This window comes from Hippopotamus amphibius, chromosome 9 (genome assembly GCF_030028045.1).
Source record: "Hippopotamus amphibius kiboko isolate mHipAmp2 chromosome 9, mHipAmp2.hap2, whole genome shotgun sequence".
Lineage (NCBI taxonomy): Eukaryota > Metazoa > Chordata > Mammalia > Artiodactyla > Hippopotamidae > Hippopotamus > Hippopotamus amphibius.
The window spans coordinates 137,638,137-137,662,141 of record NC_080194.1 but is presented as its reverse complement, the minus strand read 5'-3'; the positions used below and the strand labels follow the sequence as shown (position 1 = coordinate 137,662,141).

Here is a 24,005-nt window from a genome sequence, read left to right as displayed (position 1 = left end):
CAAGTCGTGCCTGCTTTAAAGTGATACAGCCCTTCAGGGAGAAAGCCATCCGTCCATTTCTAAGAATATGGGCCTAAGTGAGCTATTTTACCTCCAGCGCAGTGCTTGCACATACAAGGGGCTCAATAAATATTTCTGGGATTAATTTACTCTGAGTCTCAGCTTCTTCATCTGTAAAATGGGAGCAATAATAACACCTTCCCTGGAGGGTGGTTCGGTGCCTTAAATGAGCTAAGTTATGCACGGGGCTTAGTACAAGTCATGTGCTAACTGAGCTGAGTTCCCTTCTTACACCTGCACCCAGGGGAACAACTTCTGTCTCTCTGATCATATCTGGGTCTCTCCTTCCCCCCTCACCCCCTCACCCCCGCTGCATGGAGAGTCTGGAGAGTCTGCAGGTTGCTGAGTGACCTGCATGTCTCAGCTCATGGGAAGGATGGCTCCTATCCTGTGGCTGGCCCTGGCCTCCTGCGTTCTGACCCTGGCATCTACAGAGCAGCAAGGTGAGTGCTCTGCTGACCTGGCATCTCAGATGCCCTGTGATACTTGGAGGGTGATCAGCGAAGCACAGAGAGGGTGGTTAAGGGTCAGTGAGGAGACAGGGGCACGACTAAAACAAAGGCGTAGAAGCCAAAAGTCGAGGGAAACAAGATGATAGAAACTGAAATCCAGTCCCAATCTCTCAAAGAGCCAAATCAGAAATTCCCCCTCAAGGACAGTGGGAGCCAGTTAAAATAACTTCCTGTGCCCGGATATGGGGGTGATCAGAGGGCCCGGGGTTCATGAGGACATGAGTCACCCAGTCACTCTGTGCCTTGTTTTGGCAAGCGCTTCTCCTTCCTCCGAATCAATTTGCTCACCTGTAAAATGAAAGGACTAGGCTTAATGAGCTCTCTGTGGTCCTTCAAAAGTCCATGGATTGGGCATCTTAGATGCTTGAAGGAAGGCTTCTCAGGCTCAACATGAGGGTGAAAATTTCTGCCCACGTCACCTGTGGAGAGGGCTGGAGGGATTCAGCTCACAGCCTCCCTTGAGAAAATACAGCGTGTGCAGGAAATAATCCAAGAATAACAAGTGCGGTGACCCCTTTCCTTAAAACAAGCACGTACATAAGCAAGGCTTGAAAATCTCTCTTCTACAAAGTCCCTCTAATGTGATCCCAATTTTGGGGGGATGGACAGAGCCCTAGCAATCAGTACATCAGGGTTGGGCACATGGTCACCCCCTAAATAGCTTGTGCATCAAAATAAAAAAAAAGGAATGTGATGTGATCCTAGTTGGAGGTATAAAATTCATCACTAAGACACTCAATACTGTTCAATATATCAGAACTAGAGGAGGAACTAGCTGTGCACTACTAGCCCCAGGTGCTGTGGGTGGCATTTTACACCTATTATCTCATTTAACCATCTAACAATGCTTTCAAGCTTTATCTTCCAAAAATGAGGCATGCATATCCCAAAATAACTGTGAGGGTGCATGGCAAACTCTTAAAGAATTTTTGGGGACTTCCCTGGCTGTCCAGTGGTTAAAATTCCAAGCTTCCCCTGCAGGGGCACAGTTTCAATCCCTGGTCAGGGAACTAAGATCCCGCATACTGCAGGGGCCCAGCCAAAAAAAAAATTTTTTTTTGATAGCGATATATACTTCTCTTCATGGGTATTAAACAGTATGACCACTACATCATACCTATGGCATCACAGATATTATTTCTTAGGGTAAAATGAAGTTATAAAGAGAATCATTGCAAGAAACATGAAATAAATAATAGGACCAGTGGACACGCATGTGGCAAACATCGTGACCTGAGGCGTGGGAATGGGTGACGTTGGGAGCCAGTAGCTCACAGGTGCTGTTTTGCAGAAGAGTCTCAGGGAAGTTGAACCATCTGCCAAGGTCACCCAGTCAGCAGGTGCAGAGCTGGATTTAAACCCAGATTGACCAGCCTGTGGCTTCCTCCACCCTCCACCACCCTTGCTTTACTTCTCCGCCTCTTCACATCACAGTCCCTGAATCTGCTAAAAAACCATGAGATCAGCAATCAGAAATGGTCCCGTTAGACCAGCGGCTCTCAACGGGGGGTGATTTTGCTTCTCAGGGTACAGTTGGCCATGTCTGGACACAACTTCAGGGAGGATTACTCCTGACGTCTAGGAGGAAAAGCTCAGGGATGTTGCTGAACATCCTACAGTGCACAGGGCAGCCCTGATACAGAATTATCCAGCCCAGCATCCATAGCACTGAGGTCGAGAAGTCCTGTGTTGCCTTCATCTGCTGATGGTGGAAAAAATGTCTATGATGTATTAGGCAAAAAGTGCAAGTGAAAAAAAAACTGTACAGCATTAAACCCATTTATATTTTTAAAAAATTATTTTAAACATATGCATTGAAAGGGTCCGAAGACTGTACACAAATGTGTGGTTACTTCTGGGAATGGAATGGGCTATGACAATTTTCATTTCCACTTTATTCATCTTAATGACCTTTGAGGTTTCTCCAGTGAGCCTATACTACATTTATGATGAGAAAAACAAATATTGGCAGACAGGACTGCAGTGTGTGGTTGCACAGGGGAGCACTAAACAACGCCAGAGCCGGGGCCACCAAGCTCAGTGTGAATGACGCCCCCTGGGGTTGTGCGGGTTGTGCAGGGTGGAGACCCTGATGTTCTTTATTTATTTTTTTTTAAATTTTTTTCAAATTATTTTTTGACTGCGTTGGGTCTTCATTGCTGTGCAGGCTTTTTCTAGTTGCAGCAAGTAGGGGCTACTCTTCATTGTGGTGCATGGGCTCCTCATTGTGGTGGCTTCTCTTGTTGCAGAGCACCGGCTCTAGGCACGAGGGCTTCAGTAGTTGCAGCACACAGGCTCAGTAGTTGTGGCACATGGACTTAGTTGCTCCGAGGCATGTGGGATCTTCCAGGAGCAGAGATTGAACCCGTGTCCCCTGCATTGGCAGGGGGATTCTTAACCACTGCGCCACCAGGGAAGTCCCGACCCTGATGTTCTTAATGCCTATAATCTACCACACAAAGGCCTCATTGTTATCCTGACCCCAAGGTGATGAAGGCTGATGTGCCTCTAGCATTTCCAAAACAGAGTGTGCGGGGAATAAAAACCCTGCAGGCTCTGGGGTTTCTCCGTAAACCCAAGCATACTGTTACTCTCCAGGTTACAGAAACACCAACGCCAGTTCCTATGAGCAGGTCTTGGACTGCGGAGCCCCTGGCAGCTCAGAGGCCCAGTTCTGTTTTGACCCCTGCCAGAATTACACCCTCCTGGATGAACCCTCCCGAAGCACAGAGAACACAGAAGAAACCCAGAATTGTGACAGCGACAAGAACGGCTGGTACCGATTTGTGGGAGATGGAGGAGTGAGGATGCCGGAAGACTGCGTCCCCGTGTTCCGATGCCAGGCGGCTGCTCCCATGTGGCTGAACGGCACCCACCCCACCCTCGAGGAGGGCATCGTCAACCGCACTGCCTGTGCCCACTGGAGCAGCAACTGCTGCCTCTGGAAGACGGAGGTGCTGGTGAAGGCCTGCCCGGGCCAGTACTATGTGTACCGGTTGGAGGGCACCCCCCAGTGTAACCTGAGATATTGCACAGGTGAGCAGGGCAGGGCTACCCAGTGCAGTGCCCAGGGTCCTTAGAGTGAGTGGAGCAGGTCAGGAGGAGACTCAGCAGAACAGTCTCAACGCAGCACCTGCCAGCTCTTGCCCAGTGGGAATGTTGCCCAAGGGCTGCCAGACCTCCCAGCATTTCAAGGAAACCCAGAAATTCAGATTTGAAGGTGAAATCTCCTGATACACCTATCCACGTGTGTGGCATAGTAGTAAGAACTCAGACTCATTTAGATTTAGATTTCCTTTGGGCAGTTTAATTTAACTCTCTGAGTTTTGGTTTTCTGATCTGAAACAACGGATAATGGCAAAAATAACAGCAACATAGAGTGCATTGCCGTGTCCCTGCTCCTGTTCTAAACCATTCATTCGTTTAATCCTCTTACCAGCTTCATGACACATGCACTATATAGTTTATCCAGATGAGGGGTATGGGGCACAGAGAGGTTAAGCTGGTCTCCCACCATCAGAGTTGGAAGGTGGCAGAGCCAGATGTGAGCCTAGCACCCCAGCGCCAGGATCCAAATGCGTAACTGCTGTGTTCCCCCACTCCCACGTGATCGCCACCTGGAGTGAATGCACTGATGCATGAGAAGCACCGGGAACAGCGTCTGCCTCGTAGTAAAAGCACCACGATGGCAGTTCCGAGGCTCTTACCTCACTGGATTGGGAGTCAGGAAATTCGAGTTTGAGGCTTGACCCTTCCACCAAGTGTGGCCCAACCTTGGGCAAGTCTTCTGTAGAATGACAGGGTCGGCCTTGGTGGCCCCCGGCCTGCCCTGCCCCGCATCCTGACCCTCTTCCTCCGTGCCTCACCCCAGAGCCCACTACCACGGAGGACCGTTGTGAGAAGACCTGCCGCCCCGAGGAGGAGTGTCGCCTCGTCAATGGCACCTGGGACTGCTTCTGCAGACAGGACCTCAACACCTCCGGTGAGCAAGCGCTGGGTCTCTGCTGGCCTCGTGGGCAGGGCAGGAGGGAGGGAGCCTCAGAGGGTCAGGACAAGGTGTGGACCAGAGTCAGTGGGGATGGAACTGAGGTCAGGGGATGAGAGTGCGTGAAGCCAGTGAGTTTGCAAGGATGGGGGACAAGGATGGGGCCCATTTCCAGGTCAGCACTGGACCACGGCCCCAGGGATGGGTGGACTTGACCTGTGAGGGACAACTGTACTGCAAGGGTGGAAGTCGTGTGCAGATCTCCACAGAGTCTACACATGCAGAACAGGGCAGACACCTGTGCCAGTCCTGGATTGGCAGGGGGGGCCTGGGGCCTGAGACAAGCCACCTACCCTCTCTGAGCCTTAATGTCCTCATCTGTAAAATGGGGTTAGATAACAATAAAAAAAAATACCCATGATGCAGGGCTTTTATGAGAATTTAATCAGAGCAGTCCAAACAGGCAGGCTCTGGAGGTGATGTTCTTCTCATCCCAGTAGGTAAGCAAGCACAGGCAGGTGACCCATGGGTAGGCATGCCACAGGTGAGCCCTGAGCCCTGGGTGGGGCTGGATGAGCTTCCCACTGAGGTGATCTCCTTCCCTCCTAGACTAACAAGGGCCCCTGACTCTTGTGTTGGGTACAAGCCTGCTTTCCTCTAAGCACACTCCCAGTCCCTGTAGAGGAGTGTTCTTCGTGGAGGGATAGGAAGGAGACTGAGTTCCCTATCCCTGGTGACAAGGCTGTCCTTCTATCTCCAGATGCAGGAAGGGCACCCTTCACATGGGCGACTTATTTCCTGTTTTCAGGGAGATGGAGAGGAATGTCAGAGTGTTGCTCTTAAATTAGCTGTATCTTAAGTAACTTTAATTCAAAATAATCAATATGCCATTAGGCATATTTTGGGGTGTCCTGCTCTGGGTCCCCACAGGAACCAGACACAAGAGCCTTCACCAGGCCTACCCAGCATGTTTGGAAACCTTGGAGCAGGGGCATCTTTGCCAACCTCGCCTACCACAAGCCTGGGTGTGAATCCAACGTGGGTCCCAGCCCCCCTCTAGTCTCCCGGTGGGTGAGGTGGCTTTGCCAAAGGGCAGGGAATGTGAGCTCTGCCCGCTACTTCCAGACCTCTATCCACTCTACCTACCTTCCTCTTGACTTTCCAGATGTGCACAGTTTGCAGCCTCAGCTGGACTGTGGGGCCGAGGAGATCAAAGTGTCAGTGGACAAGTGTCTCCTGGGAGGCCTGGGTTTCGGGGACGAGGTCTATGGCTACCTGCGGGACCGGAACAGGAACTGCAGCAGCGTCACGCAGGCACAGGAGAAGCACTGGATATCCGTGACCAGCCCCACCCAGGCCGGTGCCTGCGGAAACATTCTGGAGGTGAGTGGTGTTTATGCCACTGCTGCCAGCGTGCAGGACCTGGGCTGGTGGGGCCTGTCTCGGTAACTGTGAGCCCTTGGACAAGCCCCTTAGCCTCCATGGGCCTCTAGGAGTATGTGAGGTGACACGTGTTCGTCCAGGAGGGAGCTGAGAATAGGTCTGACGCTTAAGCTCCATCAATGTAAGCTACGATTATGATTATTTCACCTAGGGGTGATGTGGGAGGGGCTCACAGAGGAGCGAGCATGGTGGTTCCTGACTTTTCCCAAGGGTCCACGACCCATTGTTCTTGTTTTTGGTCTGGGGTCCTCACTTCCCTTCCCATAAAGTGTCGTGCCACTGGGGGAGGAGGCCCATCGCCTCCTTGAGACCAGAGGGCAGGTACCAGCATGCATGACAGCATCCGCTCCGGAGTCACACAGACCTGAATCCCGGATGCACTTGTACCTGCATCCACGTAAACATACACGTGGTCTTGTTTTTATGCCAAAGAGAAACCAAACCCATGCCATCTACACAAACTCCTTCTCCCTGGTCAACGATTTCATCATCAGAGATACCATCCTCAGCATCAACTTCCAGTGCGCCTACCCGCTGGACATGAAAGTCAGCCTCCAAACTGCCCTGGAGCCCATTGTAAGGTATGGCGCTGACACGTAGCCTTTGACCCATCACCCTGACTGGCTTCATGCATATTTTATGATGTCCACAGGCTGCTCCTCACCTCCTTCAGGAGCTTCTCTTCACTCTACGAAGGTCTGTAACGTGTTAGGATATTCAGCAGGAACAAGGCGGGCACAGGGTATTTTGTGGATATTAAAGATGATTACTATGAGGGAATGCAACCACATGAAACAGTGTGAAACACACAAAAGGACAAAAATGCAAGACAGTTTATCTTGGGGAAGAAAGGCATTAAACAACTAATCTTATCAAAAATCATTTACAAGTGAGAGGCACACAATGTAGGGGAGGCTGGGGTGCTGTGGGGTCAGGGAGCAAGGGTCCCTGACCTCATCTTGGTTGGGGAGGAAAGTTGGGAGCCGGAAGGCTTCCCTGCAAATGTGGGGTTTAAGCCAGGTCAGCTTTGATTAGATAAACAGCACCTGTAACTCACCAGGAACAGACCCAAACAGCAATTTGGATGGAATTTGGTTTGGGCAGGGGCGTTTGTCGTCTGTTCACTGCTGAATCACTGTGCCTGGAATGGCCCTGTTGAAGGAATCCCTCAGTATCCCTAGCTTTGCCAGGGGACTTTCTGGGGTGTCAGAAATCCAGGTGCCCTTCCTGTTCCCTTATTGCCTCCTAGGCTCACAGAATGGCAAGATTAGGATTAGAAATTTTCTAGTTCAACTTCTAGGTTTCGGTCTGTAATGTGTTGGGGCCCAAGGTTCATACAAAATAAATCTTAAAGTCATTTTACTTATCTTGTTAAAATTGGTGTTTCACTGAAGATTACGGGGTGGAAGGAAGAGACCTGCTGCTAAAAATTGTGAGCCCACAGAGCTGGTCCCAAGCCCTGTTCCACAGGTGAGAAGGTGGAGGTGTTCTCTGAGTGAAGGAGATATGTGTGCTCTCTGATGCAGAGAGGATCTGTAGGAATCCTGGAGCCAGACTCATCTGTTTGTCAAGTTTAGTGCCTAGAAGATAGTAAGTGCTTGATTTACATAAATGATTGAATAGTTCATTTAGGAATCCAGGACGTGCCTCTGCCTTCCTAACCTTACACAAGTGTGGGTCTTGACTGATTTTGTTCTCACTGGTCAAAACCTGACGTTTCCATTCTGGTGGCTTTTCTGTTCTCAGTTCTCTGAACATCAGTGTGGACGGGGAGGGGGAGTTCACTGTCAGGATGGCCCTCTTCCAAGACCAGAACTACACGTCTCCTTATGAAGGGGCTGAAGTCGTGCTGTCTGTTGAATCCATGCTCTACGTGGGCGCCATCTTGGAGAGAGGGGACACCTCGCGATTTAACCTGGTGTTGAAGAACTGCTATGCGACGCCCACTGGAAACAGTACTGACCCCGTGAGATATTTCATCATCAAAAACAGGTACCAGACAACCTGGGGTTATCTTTTGGCCTACATGAGGTTTGGGGTGGAGAAGAATGATCACCTCATCCCTGCCTGGCAGATGTGTAAATTGGCTTGCCTCCTTTCGAAAATGCTTTGGTATTACATGTCATGACCATACCCTTTGAGCCAGAAATATCACTCCCGAAATCGTAGCCTTAAAGGATTAATACAAAATAGGTGGGCAGGGTAAAGAAATACCAATTGTTTTTCATTTCAGTATCTTTTATAACTTTGGCAATAGGTTCATGGTTCAAAAACATGGGACTTTTATACAGATGTTAACACTGACGGAACAACGTGAAAATAGCATAAGTGTTATGGGACAAAATATTGTTGAATACTGTTAACTGGCAAAAACAAAGGGAAATGTATATCTATAGATCATGGTTCAAACCGTGGTAGTAATGCTAGTTAATATTCATCATAGAGTTTAGCTGTGTGCTAAGCACTTGCTAAGCAGAACACAGGGATTCACTCATTGAATGCTCATATCAACCGTAGGAAGTGCATATTCCTGTCCCTACTTTACATATAAGAAAAGTGAGGTTCAGTAAAGTGGAGTCATTGGCTCACAGTCACTTAGCTAAAAGGTGGGTTGGGTTGGAATTTGAAGTCAGTCTGTCTCCTTCCAAGGGCTGTGCCCCCCAAAAGTTAAACCACGTGGGCATATGGGTAACATTGTGGAGGAAAGCCAGAGGAATACAAGTCGATGTTACAGGTTGAAGAAAACCTTGGTGGGGGGGGTGGGGGGGTGGGAGGCTCTTTAATTCTCTCTGGTGCTGTTTTTATACTGGAAACAGATTAAAGGTGCAGCCAAGGGCCTTAGGCCCCCTGAGTTGCTCTAGAAGTTAAATCCCTGCCCCTGTTACCCTCCCAGCTGCCCAAATCAACATGATTCCACTATAAATGTGGAAGAGAATGGGATGTCATCGGAAAGCCGGTTCTCAGTGCAGATGTTCATGTTTGCTGGAAATTATGACCTAGTTTTCCTACATTGTGAGATTTCTCTCTGTGATACCCTTAAAGAACAGTGCCAGCCAGTGAGTATCTCTTTGGACTGAACTCTTCAGTGCCTGACATGGGGCCTGGTACCTCCATATATATTTATTGGAATTATAGATGGATTGAAAGAAGGGAGGGAGTGAAGAATGGAGGAAGGAAGGGAGGGAGGGAGGGAGGGAAGGATGGGGGAAGGAAGGGAGGGAGGCAAGGATGGAGGAAGGAAGAAGGAAGGAAGGGAGGGAAGGCGGAAGGAAGGAAGGGGGAAGGGGAAGAAAGAAAGTTATATGGAGGAAGAGATGGAAAGTTGGATGGGTGGGTGGATGGATGGAAGGGAGGGAAGGAAAAACAGAGGAAGAGAAGGAAGAAAGAAGTATGAATGGACATACTTTAAGCCTCCAAATGCCCACATGTAAGCAATTATTGTGTTCCTAGGAAGTATATCCCATGAAAGAGCCTGTCCTCTATGTTTCCTTGGCACGGGACATTTTAAATGATTTTAACCGTAGTTGACTTTTTTAGTGTTTACTCTGTGTCAAGCATTGTACTAAAACTTTTATATGCCTTATCTAATCTAATTCTCACAGCAACCCTTTAAGTAGATTATTTTATCAATCCCATTGTATAGATGAAGAAACTAAGCTCAGAGAGGTCCCTTGCCCAAGGGCCACACAGCTAGAAAGTATCAGAGCTGGGGTATGTCCTGGCTGAGGTGTGACTACAGTGCCCATGTCTTAACCCAGATTCAGTACTGCCTGCTAAGAGTTGGCATTTCTCGAGTACTTATGATGTGCCTGTGTGTTGCAGACATACTTCCTTTTGATCTTTGCAACCAAGGAGATACTATTTAATAATAGCAGACAGGTATAGTCATTTGTCCCAAATTAGACAACTAAAAGAAAGGCAAGGATATTCAAACCCGAGTTCATTTGACAGAACAGTGAGGATTCTCTAGATTGAGAAAACCACCGCGTGAGAGTTAGGGTCATGCAGTGGGCGGGGCCCTGTTCTCGGGCCAGAGCTCCCCATTGCAGGAACAATCTGCTTGGGAATGTGCCTGTGCATTTTGATCTAATGAGAATTCTCCACTCCCACAGTCTTGCTCAAGAAGTCAACTCCGCAGTGAAGCAGTGGCTATCGACCCAGCCCGGGTTCTAGATCTGGGACCCATCACTCGCAGAGGTAAGACGTGGCCAAGTCCTAGTGATGACACCAGCTGGCCAAGTGCTGACAGTTGACTGCAGGTGCCTGGGGTCACTAACCTAACAACTCAGGGCCTTTCCTGCTTCCTCAGTGCCTCCCGCTGGTGAATGCATCTTTCCAGGAGGTATTTTGGGCAATAATAGTATTTGCCATGTGTACTGGCTCGCTGTGTGCTAGAGAGCACGCACTGACTCATTTAATCTTACCCTGAAGCATCCATTTTACAGGTGAGAAAGTGAAGCTCAGCGAGATTAAGTGACTCACCCAAAATCACCCACTCGTGGGCAGCTGGAGTTAGCACTGAACCCAGCTCAGTCTGATTCCAAAGCATGTGCCCTTTGCCTTTTCCCGCCTGCCAGGTCCCCATAACCCAGTCCCTTTGAGGTGAAGTCTAAGTCCTAAACCAACTTTGTTTTCTGGAGAGTGACTGTGTTCCTCAGACTCCAGTTACAGTGTTCTAAGGCATGACATAGGAGAAGCATTCCACGTGTTCCTCAAAGTCTCATCCATCCATCCCACAGGTTAGCCGTACCCATGGTAGTGAGTCATGGTTTTTATTCGCACTGGAATGGCAGAATCAAGAAATCTGGAAAAGAATGAAAGCCTTTTTTTCGTCCTAGAGAAATTAGGATGCAGTAACATTAACAATAGCGATGCTTTGTGCCTGGCACCATAGCACACACATCTGTGTGCATCATCACACAGAGTGTTCGCAACAGTCTACGGACAAAAGCACTGTTACCACTTCCATTCTCCAGATGAGTAAACTGAGGCTGTCTCCTAAAGAAGGTTCTGCCTGGAGTTGTCCTGTCCTTTTAATGAACCCTCCACTTGAAGCCTCATGTGTTGTCACAGGGTAGCTAGGGGAGGGGAGAGGAGGAGTTAGAAACTTCCACTTTGCAATCAGACTGGGGTTCAAATCCAAGCTCTTCCACTTACTGGCAGACATGGTTGAGCCTCAGTCTTCTCATCTGTCAAATGGGGATGAGAACACATTCCTCACAAATCTGTCAGGAAGGTTAAGTTTCAAATGCATGATGATGTGGATTGTCAGTCACTGTGACAGCCAGGTCCAGGAGGTCCTGGAGCAGCTATGGCTACAGTACTACTGACAGTGGAGCATGACTGTGGAAGCCCTCACCTTCTGCGCTTGTCTCCAGGTGCCCCGTCCCTTGGTGTCATGAGTGGAACCACCAGCACTGCAGGTACATCATTCTCTCCTGCCTTTGCCACAGCCCTCCCTCCCAACTCTCCTTCTTCTTTTTAATTCAGTGCATATTTATTTAGCCTCTTCTATGTGCCAGGCCCTGTGCACCCTGTGGACCCTGAAATGAATCAGACCCTAGACTGGCTCTAGAGATGCTCACAGTCATTAGACTAGATGCTCACAGTCTTCAGTCATCTGCTCTAGAGATGCAGCAGAAGAGCCAGTCATTAGACAAGAAATGTTTATTGAGCATCTACTGTGTGCTAGGCAGTGTTCTAGGCACTGAAGTTGTGATGGCGAACGACACAGGCCAGGTGATTGCATTCCAGTTGGGAAAAGATAATAAAAAGTTAAGAAGGTAATTTAGAAATAGAAGAGAGTGATGTGATAGAAAGTTACCAGCATGGGTGAGGGTTAAGTAACTGCCTTAAATAACACAGAAGTTTATTTCTCTCACACATAAATGAAGTCCACAAGGCAAGCAATCCAGGGCTAAAAGGGCAGCATCATGGGGTCATCAAGAATCCAGACTATCTTCATGGATGGGGGAAGACTAGCTCCTAATACACAGAGGCAGGCTCTGAAGGCATTGGTTCAGGGCTATCAGGAGAACCACGAGCCTCAGGAGCCTCTAACCCGATGATCCCATTCCATGTTCCTCAGTCCCCAGGTGTTCCCAGCCAGGGCTCTGACATGGTAGCCAAGCTGCCTAGACAGAGCATTCAACCATCTTTTAAGCTTGGCGGCTGTACTGAGCCCAAATTTGCTCCTCAGCTGTTTCCACTCTCCTATTGCAGGAGGGAAGGACCTCTTACAAGCTAACTACCAAAGAGACCCTCTGGCTCTCTCACTTGGCCCTAACAATGAAAACTCCTCAGTTTCTCATCCTTCTGCAGTAAAGCATTACTATAAAGCAGGAATAATTGACCAATTCCATTTCCCCTGTACTTAAAGGCCTGAATCATTGCACTGGCCAGAGAAATCCCCCCTCAAAAGGAACTTTCTCTTGGTGAAATTTTTCGCAATTATTTTGCTACCTTATGATGGGAACTACTCATGACAACATTAGTTGGGACTGGGTTCTGAAAAAAAAAAGAAAAAGAATACAGGCTCTTTCCCTCTCACCCCTCTACCATTTTTAGGGTATGGCCATCATCTTCATGGCCCAAGATGGCATCCAGAGCACCAATCTTTATATCTAGGCCAGGATGGAGGGAACTTGGAAGAAGTCAATGACTTTTAAGGAACAATCCTGGAAGCTGACACCTTATACCTCCACTTACATCTCACTGGCCAGTGCTTAGTCACATGGCCACACCTGGGTGCAAAGGAAGTTGGGAAATGTAGTCTTTATCCTGGGTGGCTGTGTGCCCAACCAATGTTTGAGGGTTCTGTTAACAAGATAGAAAGGAAGAATGAATATCAGAATGGATAAATGGTGAGAAAATTTTTCAGAGGAGGTGATATTTGAACTAAATGAGAAAAAGGAATCAGGTATACAAATGTTAGCAGAACAAGCCCTGTAGGCAAAATGAACAATAGTTGCAAAAATGAGATAAGCATATAAGCAAATAAGTCACGAGCAAATGGATAGTGCAGAAGGGGTACACAGAAGAGTAATTAACTGTATTGGATAAGGTCAGGAGAGAATTTCAGCAGGTGTTAACATCTGAGTGGGGTTTTGATGGATGAATTGGCGACAAAGCTAAGAAATGTATTCTGGTCCAAAGGGAAAGCAATGCTATTAAGATGTCACTGTCCCCCCAAATGGCCTATACTGCTGAACCCAGCCAGGAAATTTCTACCCATCCTCAAATCTCCAACTAGATGACAGTCTAAAAGTTTTCAGATAATCTCAAGTTGTCCTCTCCGTGCTCAGTGCTCACATTCAGACCATGCAGTGCTCATCAGAGAGCTCAGACTAAAAGCTGCTCGAGAGCAGGGACCCCAACCTCATTCATTTGTTCCAGTCCTTCGGGTTAGCACAGTGCCTGGAACAGCCTGGATTCCCAGTGGAATTTGCCAGGTTGACTCATTTCTTGGTGGATAGAGGATTCTGGAGTCTTCTGAAAAGGGAGGGATCACTCTGTCGGGTAGCTGACCACCGTAAGAGGGCATCTCCGGTCTTCATTGTTTGCTCTCTCCCACAAGCATTTTTGATGTTGTAGAATTAATTGAACACCAACTTACATTTCATAATTATAAGCTGGGTGTCATATACTAATATGTTTCTGAAAATTATTATATTCTTCTCCCCCTCCCTCCTAAGGACATCAGCAAGTTACTCTGAAATTTAGGGGATGGGGAGCCCTTATAATCTGGTATTGGGTAGACGGCAGTGTACATGCCTCTCTCAGGTCCTTCAATATGAGGCAGCCGTGACCCAGGATCCAAGCCCTTCTTTAACCCTAAATATACAGTAATGTTTAGAAGAGATATGATTCTGACCTCCCAGATCTTAGACTCTAATTTTCAAAACCAACACTTACATGGTGTTTACCGTGTGCCAGACACTGCTCTAAATGCTTGCTATGAACTCACTTACAAAAATCTCATGCAGTAATAGCTGCTGATAATGTTTCTATTTTGCATACAGGAAAATTCAGGCACAGAGAGGGTCAATAACTTGCCTGGGCCTGCACAGCTAGTTGCAGAGCTGGGATTCTAAGCTAAGTAGTCAGGCCTCAGAGGTACTGCTTTTTTTTTTTTTTTTTTTTTGAATTTGTAAAAGAATATTTAATGGATTTTTAAATTAAAACAGAAAATTTACAAACTATAATGGAAACAATTTCATTTCAATCAGTAACATGTATTTAAGTGAGTTCCCTGGTTGCCTAGTGGTTAGAACTCTGGGCTTTCACTGCTGTGGCCCAGGTTCAATCCCTGGTTGGGGAACTGAGATCCCACAAGCTACATGGCACAAAAATAAATAAATAAATAAATAAATAAATAAATAAATAAATAAATAACATGTATTTACGTGATTAAAAAAAAAAAGTTGAAAGATATTTCATTGTGGCATGGATTGCCAGATAAGCACAAACACTTTGAAGTCTCACTGACCTTGTTAATTTCTAAGCCTGACGTTTTCAAGCTTCAGAAATAACCAGACATAAGAGGTAGTGCTTTTTAACCTCCCTGCCTTTCTGCCTCTTCAGTATTAGTCAGAGTAAGTAATGCTATCTGCTGTGACAAACAGTCGCCAACTCTGTAATTTTATACAACAGTTTATTTCCCATTAAATCACTGGAGGATGGAGTTCAGTGCCTTTGCAGTCATTAGGAACTCAGTTTCTCACCTTGTGGTAACTTCTGGCAACTCTACATCTCCTGCAAGTCCTCTCCTGGATCCTCTGCATCTGGTCCCTGGATGATGGATGAGGGAGCAGAGAGAATTACGTGGGAGGTTTTAAGGACCAGGCCTAGAAGTGGCTTCTACCCACATTCCACTGGCCAGATTCAGTCATATTGTCCCACCTACCTGCAAAGGAGGTGGGAAAACGTGCCTTCTCGTGTGCCCAGAGAAAAATCTAGTGTTTGGTGGTGGTGAGACAGCTTTGCCTCTCCCACATGGTCCTTTGCCATCTCCCAGGACCTGTAACCCAAAATAGATATTAAGGATACCCAGCCTTTGTCATCCTCGTAAGGCAGGAGATAGGGATGCCACCTCGTTTTGGCTGCTGAGTTCAGAAGCCCAGCACCTGACAGCCCTCTCTTGCATTTCAGGGTTCCTGGTGGCCTGGCCCATGGTTCTCCTGCCTGTCCTCCTGGCTGGGCTGTTCTGAGAGCTCAGCTGGGCATCTGGCCTTGAAGCTTGTGTTCTTCCCTCTGGCGATGGCTTCCGGTCACCCTTCAGCTCTGCTGGTTCTCTCTCCAAATCACGCAGTCTCCAGGCCCGACTAGGTTTGGAGGAAAAGAAGAGCTTTCCCATGTTTAACACTCTCAGTGCCTTTGTACTCCTCTCTTTCTCATGGTGGGGTCCTGGCCTCCGTGGCCAGGCCTGGCCTCACTTCCTCATTCAGTAGCAGGATCTTGAAAGCAAACTTGCCAGGTGCTTCTCTGGCTACAAGTGTAGCACGTGTTCGTAACTTCAGGGAAGAGGGACTGTGTCTGGGGGGAAGGGGCGGTGGGAGAGCTTGTAAAAGAGGCACCCCCTGTTCTGACTGCCAGTGAATTGAACAGACTGATGTTTGCTTTCACTGCGCTTCCTCTGGTGTGTTTCCATCATGGTCTCAACAATTTCCACGGGAACATGTTGTAAAGGGGCCACTTTTGGAGACCTTGCTCTGGGGAACACTGGTCCCCACTGCTCCCCTGTCCTCCACCACACTGCAGACATGTTTTGACATTCCTAGAACTGCACAAACCCCTACCCCTGGGACCTGGATGCTAGAGGAACTGCTCAGTTGGGGTGCAGAGATGCTGTCACCCCAGAGCACACTGCTTGCTGTAAATAGTGATGTCCTTGCTATGAAGGGTTAAGCAGGGCGTCCCAGTGTAAAACATCCATCAATCCCGCCACGGATACGTCAATTCCGCCACAGGGATGTAGCAGCGGAACCTGGGGGATGGGTGAAGTCCCTTTCTGGAAACCTTGAATGAACCCTTACAAAGACTCCACAAAGATGCCACAGACAGAGAATGCTATATGCACGAGGCCTCTCCAAGCCGGCCTCAGGGAAAGCGGCCAGATAAGGGCTAGGTGACCAGAGGCTCAGCCTATTCATCTGCCAGGAGGAACCCTTCCAGAGTACCACATTGTTCAGAGATGGTGTGGTTGCAAGAAACAGAAACCCACGCCAATGGACTCTGGCCAAAGGGGAATTAATTATAAGGCTACAGAGCACAAAGTCCAAGGACAGAAGATGCAGCCTGACTGCACAAGGAGAACCGTGGAAAGCTGAACTTGGTCTGTCTTTCCACCCGTCACTCTTCCTGGAACCACACAGCCTTTGCAGCTGCTTATCTTTGTGTGTCCCCTTCATCCCCGCCTCTCTGTGAAACTAGCTTTGCCTGTTCATTCTTCATTCTTGATTAAATATGGACACTGCAGCTTCACATCACTTCTCAACTCAGTGACCACAGTGACCGGCTGGCATCTTGGTAACCCACGTCTAAATTGCACCCAGGGAATCTGATTTCCCTGTGTGGGCCCGAGTGCTTCCCCAGTCCAGTCGTTGAGGCCAGGCGAGTGGCTCATCCAGCACAAACAGAGCCAGCGGGGCCAACCCGAGAGGGCGGGCCTCAGATAAATGTGGATGTTATTTGGGCAGATATCCCAAAAGACCACTATGACAGTGGCTTCTTTGAAGGGGAGGTTCCCAGGAGGAATTGGTTTCTGTTTCCCAATAAGTCAGAGGATTCACAACTAGTACACTCCAAGGGAGGTGGCATGCTAGGACCTGAAAGGAGGTCGGAGGTCCTAACCTTTCCCCTCTCTGAGGCGTATCTTCTCCCTCCTGTAGAAGAAGGGGGCGTGGCTAGAGTAAGATTCACAACATTTAGAGTGGAGCGATTTCTTTAAATACAAGTCTACATGAACATCCAATATAGAGAGATTAAAAGCAAATAGACTCTTGTTGATGTCAGGTAGGGGGCTTACCTCTTCCATTCTGTGCTCCCCTCCTCAAGACCTCAGAGAAACTCCACCATAACCCACAGGGTGACCAAGGGCAAAATTTTGGAATTCCCTGGAATAGACAACCTCTAACATCTCTTCCAGTGTAGAGTACATGGGATTCTACTTAACTAGGCTCACTCCTATCTGTCTGTCTGTCTAACTATCTGTCTGCCTACTATCTATCTGTCTATCATCTATCCATGTAGCTCCTATCCTCCTTTCCCTCTCTGTCTGCCTGTCATCGAGGTAGTTGTAGCTTTTTGTTTCCTATGAATGGCATGCTGTACGAGTAACAGCCACTGAATATTCAGTCTACTTCATTCATTCGATCAACACTAATGTGCCAAGCAATTATGATGTCCCAGGTCCAAGGGCCTGGGTAAAATAATGAAGGAAACACAGTCCCTGCCCCTAAGACAGTCACAGTCCGGGGGAACACAAACATGCAGAGGGGCAGGTACAGGCAGCTCACACTCACACACACTTACCCACCGACCCTCAGGCCCAGAACTCACACCCATAGCAACATACACTAGCAACAGATATATATGTCCCCTTCAGGTGTCACTTCTCGCTCAAAGATACATCTCACACACAGAGATCCTCACCTGTGCCCTCGGGCTCAGTCACCTACATATATTTGTTGCCATGAAAAACTTAGTAACAGCTAACATTTTAACACGTCCTATGCATCATTTAGATGCACTATGGACACTGTATCATCCCACCTTCACATTAGATACTGAAGATATGTACTTTTATTACCCCCCAGTTTAGAGATGAGTAAACTAGGCTTAAAGAATTACTTGCCCAAGAGCTTATAGCTTTCAAATGCTGTATTCAGGGTTTGAACCCAGGTAGCCTGAATTTGGAGCATTTGCTCTTAACTAGACACTATGCTATGCTGTCTCTGTTTATACACAAAGCGCGCGCACACACACACACACACAGAGGTATGCATATATTCACACATGTACCACCATATATACATGCACCCATTCGTAAACAGGCACATGGGAATACATACACACACAGTGACACTCACATGTGGACAGACATACACATTTGCCTACACAAAGACCCTCACACATACACAGGTATGAACATTAATAGACACACAGATGCTAACATGCACACTGACTTATGTGTGGTCATGTAGATGCAGACATATATACCTTAGTCCAGAAAAAAACCAGAAACACATCCTATGCTACACACAAACATACACACACGCACACACACACACACACACACACACATACACTCGTAGATACATAACGTATGCATATATATCTAAAAGACGCAACTCCCCAGGAGCCAGGACTCCAACCATGTCTCCTCTCTCATTAGTTTTCTTCTCCTCCATCCCCAGTCCTGCCCAGCTGGACAGTGAGGCAAGAAGTCCAGCCCAGGTCACAGTGAAAATAGGCTCTAGACTCAGTGTCTGGACATTCTGGAGTAGAAGGATGATGGAAACAGTGAGAAGGAACGTGACCCGTATCAGGAACACTGGCGTCTTGTCCTGGGGAGGCACCTCCTGGCAGCAGTGGTGCAGGATGCAGAGAGGAGGATGCAGAGAACAGGGCAGCCCTGCCCGCTAGGACCAGAGTCAACTTGGGAAAGCAGGGCAGACAAACTCCAGGCAGCCAAAGCCAAGCAGTGTAAGACTGACACAGACAGTGCTGCAAGATGGGGAGAAAGGAGAAGTTGACTCAGCCTGGGAAAAGAGGGAAGGATCCCATCCCAGAGAGTTTAGCCCCTTCATTTTCCAGGTGGAAACTGAGGTCCCCCAAAGAGAAGTAGCATGTCCATTCCCAATCCTCTAAGGGATCCTAGAAGAGGTTTTGTAACCAGCCTGGGTGTGAGGGGGCAGGGAGAAAGTGGTCCCCTGAAAACTGGTCACCTGAAGGAAATTGGAATGAGGACCCTAAAGGATAAATGCCACCCAACCTAAGTCATTTCATAATCTTTCCTCACCCCCTCCTTCTTCTTTCACCTCTTTCTCTTACAAAGGCCTGGAAATCACCCTTTTCTTTTCCTTCCTCATCACAGTAGATTCTCCCTTCTAAAACTCCACTAAATCCATCCACTTTTCTTTAACTCCATTGACTCTGATCTTCTCTAAGTTGCTGTCCTCTCCTACCTCTATAATAGCTTCCCAACTGGCCTGTCTCAGTCTCACCCCTCCCAATCCAGTCTCACATTGCAGCCGGTCAGCACTGAAAGCAAATTCTCTTCTCTCTTGAAACCCCTTCAGCAGCTCTTTGCCTTCTATGGGATAAGATCGGCTCACTAGCTGGCAGACAAAGTTCTGCACTGTCTGAGCCCTGCCTGTCTCTGCAGCCTTAGATCTTACACGCATCCCCTTTATACCCCTGTTCTGGCTGTTCTGACTTTCCCGAAGTTCTGTGACCTGTTCCCTTTCACCTGTGCTGCTTTTGCACGTGCTGGTCTTGCTGCCTGGAAGGCCCTTCCCACTCTGGGGATGTGACTCTCATCTACTTTAGGGTCATTTCTCCTGGAAAGACTTCCTGACCCTGATCCCCAGTCTCGAGCTGATCACACGCCACTCTGTGAGCCCTTCTCTACAGAACCTCGCTCTCCTGTGTGTTATCTGCATCTGAAGTGATCTGTTTCCCTAGGCTTTTGGTTCCTGGAGGGCAGGGGCTTTGCTATATTCACACATTGCAGGCTGGATAAACGAAGACACAGGCTGCAACATGCTGTCATCTTCCAGGAGGGGAAGAAAGAGCTTAGTATCAAAAATAAAGAATTCTCATCTGGATAATTATAATGAAAGAGCCAACTCAGAATGTGAACAGGAATTCTGGGCTCGACCCCAAACGCACACGGCCATCCCAGTGTCAGGCAATCTCACCGAGGATGGCTTTTCTTTCCCTTTAGTTCCCATCTTCTTTGGCTTCAGGGGAGAGTGATTGGAAATCTGAGTATTTTTTTCTTCTTTTTCTCATTGAGGAGGGCTGTTATGAAACTGCTACAGGGGTTACTGGTGGAGAGCAAATTGAGAGAGCTGAAGAGTGATTACTACTTAACAGCAGGGGGAGACACACACACACAAAAACCATACACACAAAAATAGCACGTAAGAGCTTGGGAGACTAAGTCCAGAATTGAACTCACATAGCAACTGCAAGGGTGGAAAAATAATTTTCCCTTTACCCTTATAGGTAGAGGCTGAGACACCCCTCCATACACACACCCCCCACAATAAAAGACAGATTAACAGGAGAAAAACAAACAGAAGTTCAGTAACATGTCTGCCTCCTGTGTACATGAGAGATGCCCAGGAACACTGAGTAACTCCCTGAAATGGCCCAAGCTGTCCTCTTAAATACCATCTCTAGCTAAAGACCAAAGAAGATTTAGGGGTGATGGGTGGGCAGAGGCCAGGTGAACAAGGGTAAGGTTGTTTTGCAGAGTTAAGTTGTTGTTATACAGATTTGTCTTTGCCTCTCCTTTGATGGAAGTTTCTAGAGGTTTAGAGTGACCCTTCTCTTCCTAGTACAGAGAGGGAGACACCCTTACACATGGAGGTTTCCCTCATAGATGTAGATGTCTCTTACGAAAGGTAACTTCTACTCCATTTTCAGAGCGGCTCCTGTGTCTGTTGTTTCGTAAAAATAACCAGCTCAAAATGATCCTCATGCCTAAGAAGCATATTTTGGTGTGGCCAGTTCTGGCCCCTTTTCATACCATCAGCAATCAAATCTTAGAAAGTCACAGAGAGGGACTTTCAAACAGACGGTTCTCAGAGAAAGCGTTTGCTGTGGACTCCAGCCAAAATGCCAGATTCTGGAAGCCCCTGTCGTGAAGAGGAATTAGCTTTGTTTCATAGAGTAGTTTGTATGTGAATTGGGTTGGCAGGGAGGGAGAGGAGCCTAGTTGTACGTATCTTGTTTCAGTGCCTAAACCAGGCTCCGACCTCATTGGGAAGAGCTGCAATGTCAAAGGCCAGAACACTTGCACTCTGGGTCCCAAATCACCCACACAAGCGCTCCCACATCTTAACGTGAAAAGGGGAGTTGCAGGGTTGCCGGAGAAACTAAAAAGATACAAGACAAAAAAGACACAGGATAAAAGCCATGTAAGTGATGGCTGCAGTATTACCATCACGATACATCCTCAGCACTTTGGCTGTTTCCCCGTTGTAACGCATTAAGCTGCTTCTCAGGTCTCTATTTGTCCTCTTACCTCCCCCGTGGGACCAAAAGAAGATCATTTTTTCAGAATCTTTGTGTTTGCCAGAAACAGGACTCTGAGGAGCATGTGGAAGGGACTACCCCCTCCCTCAGACATGGAGTAATACTTTATGAACACTTAATATGTACAAACAAGTGTGCCACACATTTTATATTTATAAGCTAACAATCCTCACAGTAACCCTTTGACATGGGTGCTATTACTCCCACTTAAGAAAGGAGGAAACTGAGGCATCGGGAGATTTAAGTGTCTCATCACACAGATAGCACACACCTGTTGCTTATTTGGTGCTCTAGACTGGGGAGCACTTCAAATGTCACATTTTACAGAGGAGGAAGCTGAGATTCAGAAACACTGGTAACTTGCTCAAGGTGGCACAGTGAGGAAGCGACAGACGCCAAGACTGGAACTCAGGGTTGCTTGAATGTAAAATCCGTGCTCTTTCTTCCATGCCACACTGGCCTCCCTGCGCGACCCTCAACACTCTGCAATGACAACCAAAAACCTACCTCGGAACTGTGACAAGACGTGTGCATGTGTACTTGTGTGTGTGTGAACAAGTACGCATGCATGTGTGCGTGTGTGTGTGTCTGTGTTGGCAGCCACTAATTAACTGTCGCAAAGCTGAATGATATAAAAACCACTTTTCCTGAGACATCTTTGAAATCCTTTCCCGCTTATAGAAGGAATTCAGAAGGCTCATTGGAACTGGGAGACCCAGAGGAGATTTACAGATGATCTATCTAATCCTACCCCCTCTTGTGTCCACAAGGAAACTGACATCCAGAGTGCACTGGGCCAGGAATCAAGAAATTCAGATTTCAGGCTGACTTCTGCTGATGTGAGTTCAAGAACGCTCCTTGACTTCCCTTGGGCCATCTGTAGATTAAGATAATGATACCTCCTCCGCTGCGCTTAATGATCTATGAGTCTGCCATTGACAGGCTGTGGCTGTCACATGTTCTGGCCCCAGCACAGCCCTCTCTATCCAGCCTGGGGCTGTCTCAAGACACATTCCCAGTGATAAACTTGGCCTCAGAACCCTCTGGTTGGCTCAGAACCTGGGAGAGTGCCTCTCTGGTCCTGAAATGCTGGGGGGCGGGGGGCAGGAGGCATTCAGGGGTTCAGAACTTGCAGATTACCTAGGAGAAAAAGCTCCCTCCCTTGATTCCTTCAAGCTCTGTCTGAAGAGCCCAGTGGGCCAGCTCCTGTGCTGGTCTTGCTTCACTCTTTGGGGACTCCCTGGAACTGGTTTACCTTGCCAAGCGTCCTCTCCAGTCGGAACTTCTCAGGTGGAAAAGTGGCACGTGTGGCCTTGTTCTCAATACAGTCGTGGCTGTGTTGCATTGTGCACTACAGTAATGCAACCGTAATGTAAAGGTGATGTCACTTTGTAGCCACAGCATGCTTTTGCTATATTTTACTGGTGTATAATACACATCTCACGCACATACCTCACATATACGGCTTGATGAATTTTAACGAAATGAGCACCCCAGTGTAAGCAGTCCCCAGTTCAAGAAATAATAGCCGGATTTCTGCCCCTCCAGTTATTGCATCTCCCAAATGCAACACCCTTCCCGGCTTCCAGCAGCACAGGGTCTCTCTGTGTGATTTTGAACGTTACCTAAGAGGACTCTATCTTTTGAGCCTAGCTTCTTACGATCAGCACTGTCTTTGTGAACTTGATCCGCATTGTTGTCTTTAATTAGTTTGATCATCCTACTTGCTGACATTATTCTATTGGAAGAACACAGCATAAATTATCCATCACTTCTAGTGCTGACGGGCAGTGTTCAGCTGTTGTGAAGTGTGCTGCTTTCTTGTTCGTGGCTTTTGGTGAACACAGGTACCCATTGCTGGTGCAGGGTGTATATTCAGCTAGAGTAGCTACTGCCAAGCACTTTTCCAAGGTGATTGTACTTTTACCTGATGTGCTTTTTTTTTTTTTTTAACATCCTAAGATTCTTTATCCTCTCATATCTAATGACTACTGACTGCACTTCCTTTCATTCCTTGAGCACACCACAGCGTTTCCCTCCCTCAGGGCCTTTGCACATGCTACTCTCTTGACCTGCCACGATCTCTCCATGTGTTGCCCCTTCCCAGCAGGCCTGTGCCTGATATACTCACCACTTCACACATAGCATCTAGCCCAGCCTGGGAAATAGCCAGCACTAAACAAATGTTAGTTAATATTGCTGTTGTTGCGATGGTCTGTTTCCGATAGAAAAAGAAAACCAACAACAACAAACGTTTCTCTTTCCCAAATTCTATGATTCCAGGAAGTCAGATTTCCTAGCTCTTATTCTGCTGTGCTGATCCATAGGTATACCCTTCAAAGGTTCTAAATCGGCCACAGGAGAGGGGCCCCGAAGGGAGCACCTGTCCCCCCCGGGGCTGCGCAGTCCCTGCTCTCTGCAGAATGGCCTGTAGAGGGCACTGTGGGAACGCGTCCGAAAGAAGGAGGGAGGCGGCGACCAGAATCAGAAAGACCAGCCGGCAGGGATCTTCGTTTCACAGATGAGCAAAGAGATGCCCATCCAGGAGACGGGACTCGCCCGAGATCACACCGCTGCTGCTGGGCGAGCGGCGAGGACGCTTTCTCGCCAGGCGCTCCCGGCTCTGCACGAAGCTGTGCGCACCGACCGAGCCCCGCCCGCCAGCGCTGCAGCCTTGAGTTCTCTCCCTCCTGGCTCCTGTTCCGTCGGAGGAAGGGTCGAGATTTGCGGGGTACCAC

At 47.9% G+C, this 24,005-nt stretch overlaps 1 protein-coding gene across 2 annotated transcripts; it reads left to right on the top strand.

The window, feature by feature from the left end:
* The first annotated feature begins 191 nt into the window (after positions 1-191).
* GP2 (glycoprotein 2) lies at positions 192-15,611 on the top strand. Of its 2 annotated transcripts, XM_057749705.1 has the most exons (10): positions 192-503; positions 3,171-3,608; positions 4,444-4,554; positions 5,723-5,940; positions 6,433-6,581; positions 7,747-7,992; positions 8,894-9,056; positions 10,113-10,197; positions 11,379-11,423; positions 15,151-15,588. In XM_057749705.1, exons 1-10 carry the CDS (start codon positions 416-418, stop codon positions 15,207-15,209), a joined length of 1,602 nt encoding a protein of 533 aa, XP_057605688.1. In that variant the 5' UTR covers positions 192-415; the 3' UTR covers positions 15,210-15,588. The 2 variants fall into 2 exon arrangements, with proteins under 2 accessions (XP_057605688.1, XP_057605687.1); XM_057749704.1 differs by lacking the exon at positions 192-503 and having other exon boundaries at positions 3,177-3,608; positions 15,151-15,611.
* Positions 15,612-24,005: the final 8,394 nt, after the last annotated feature.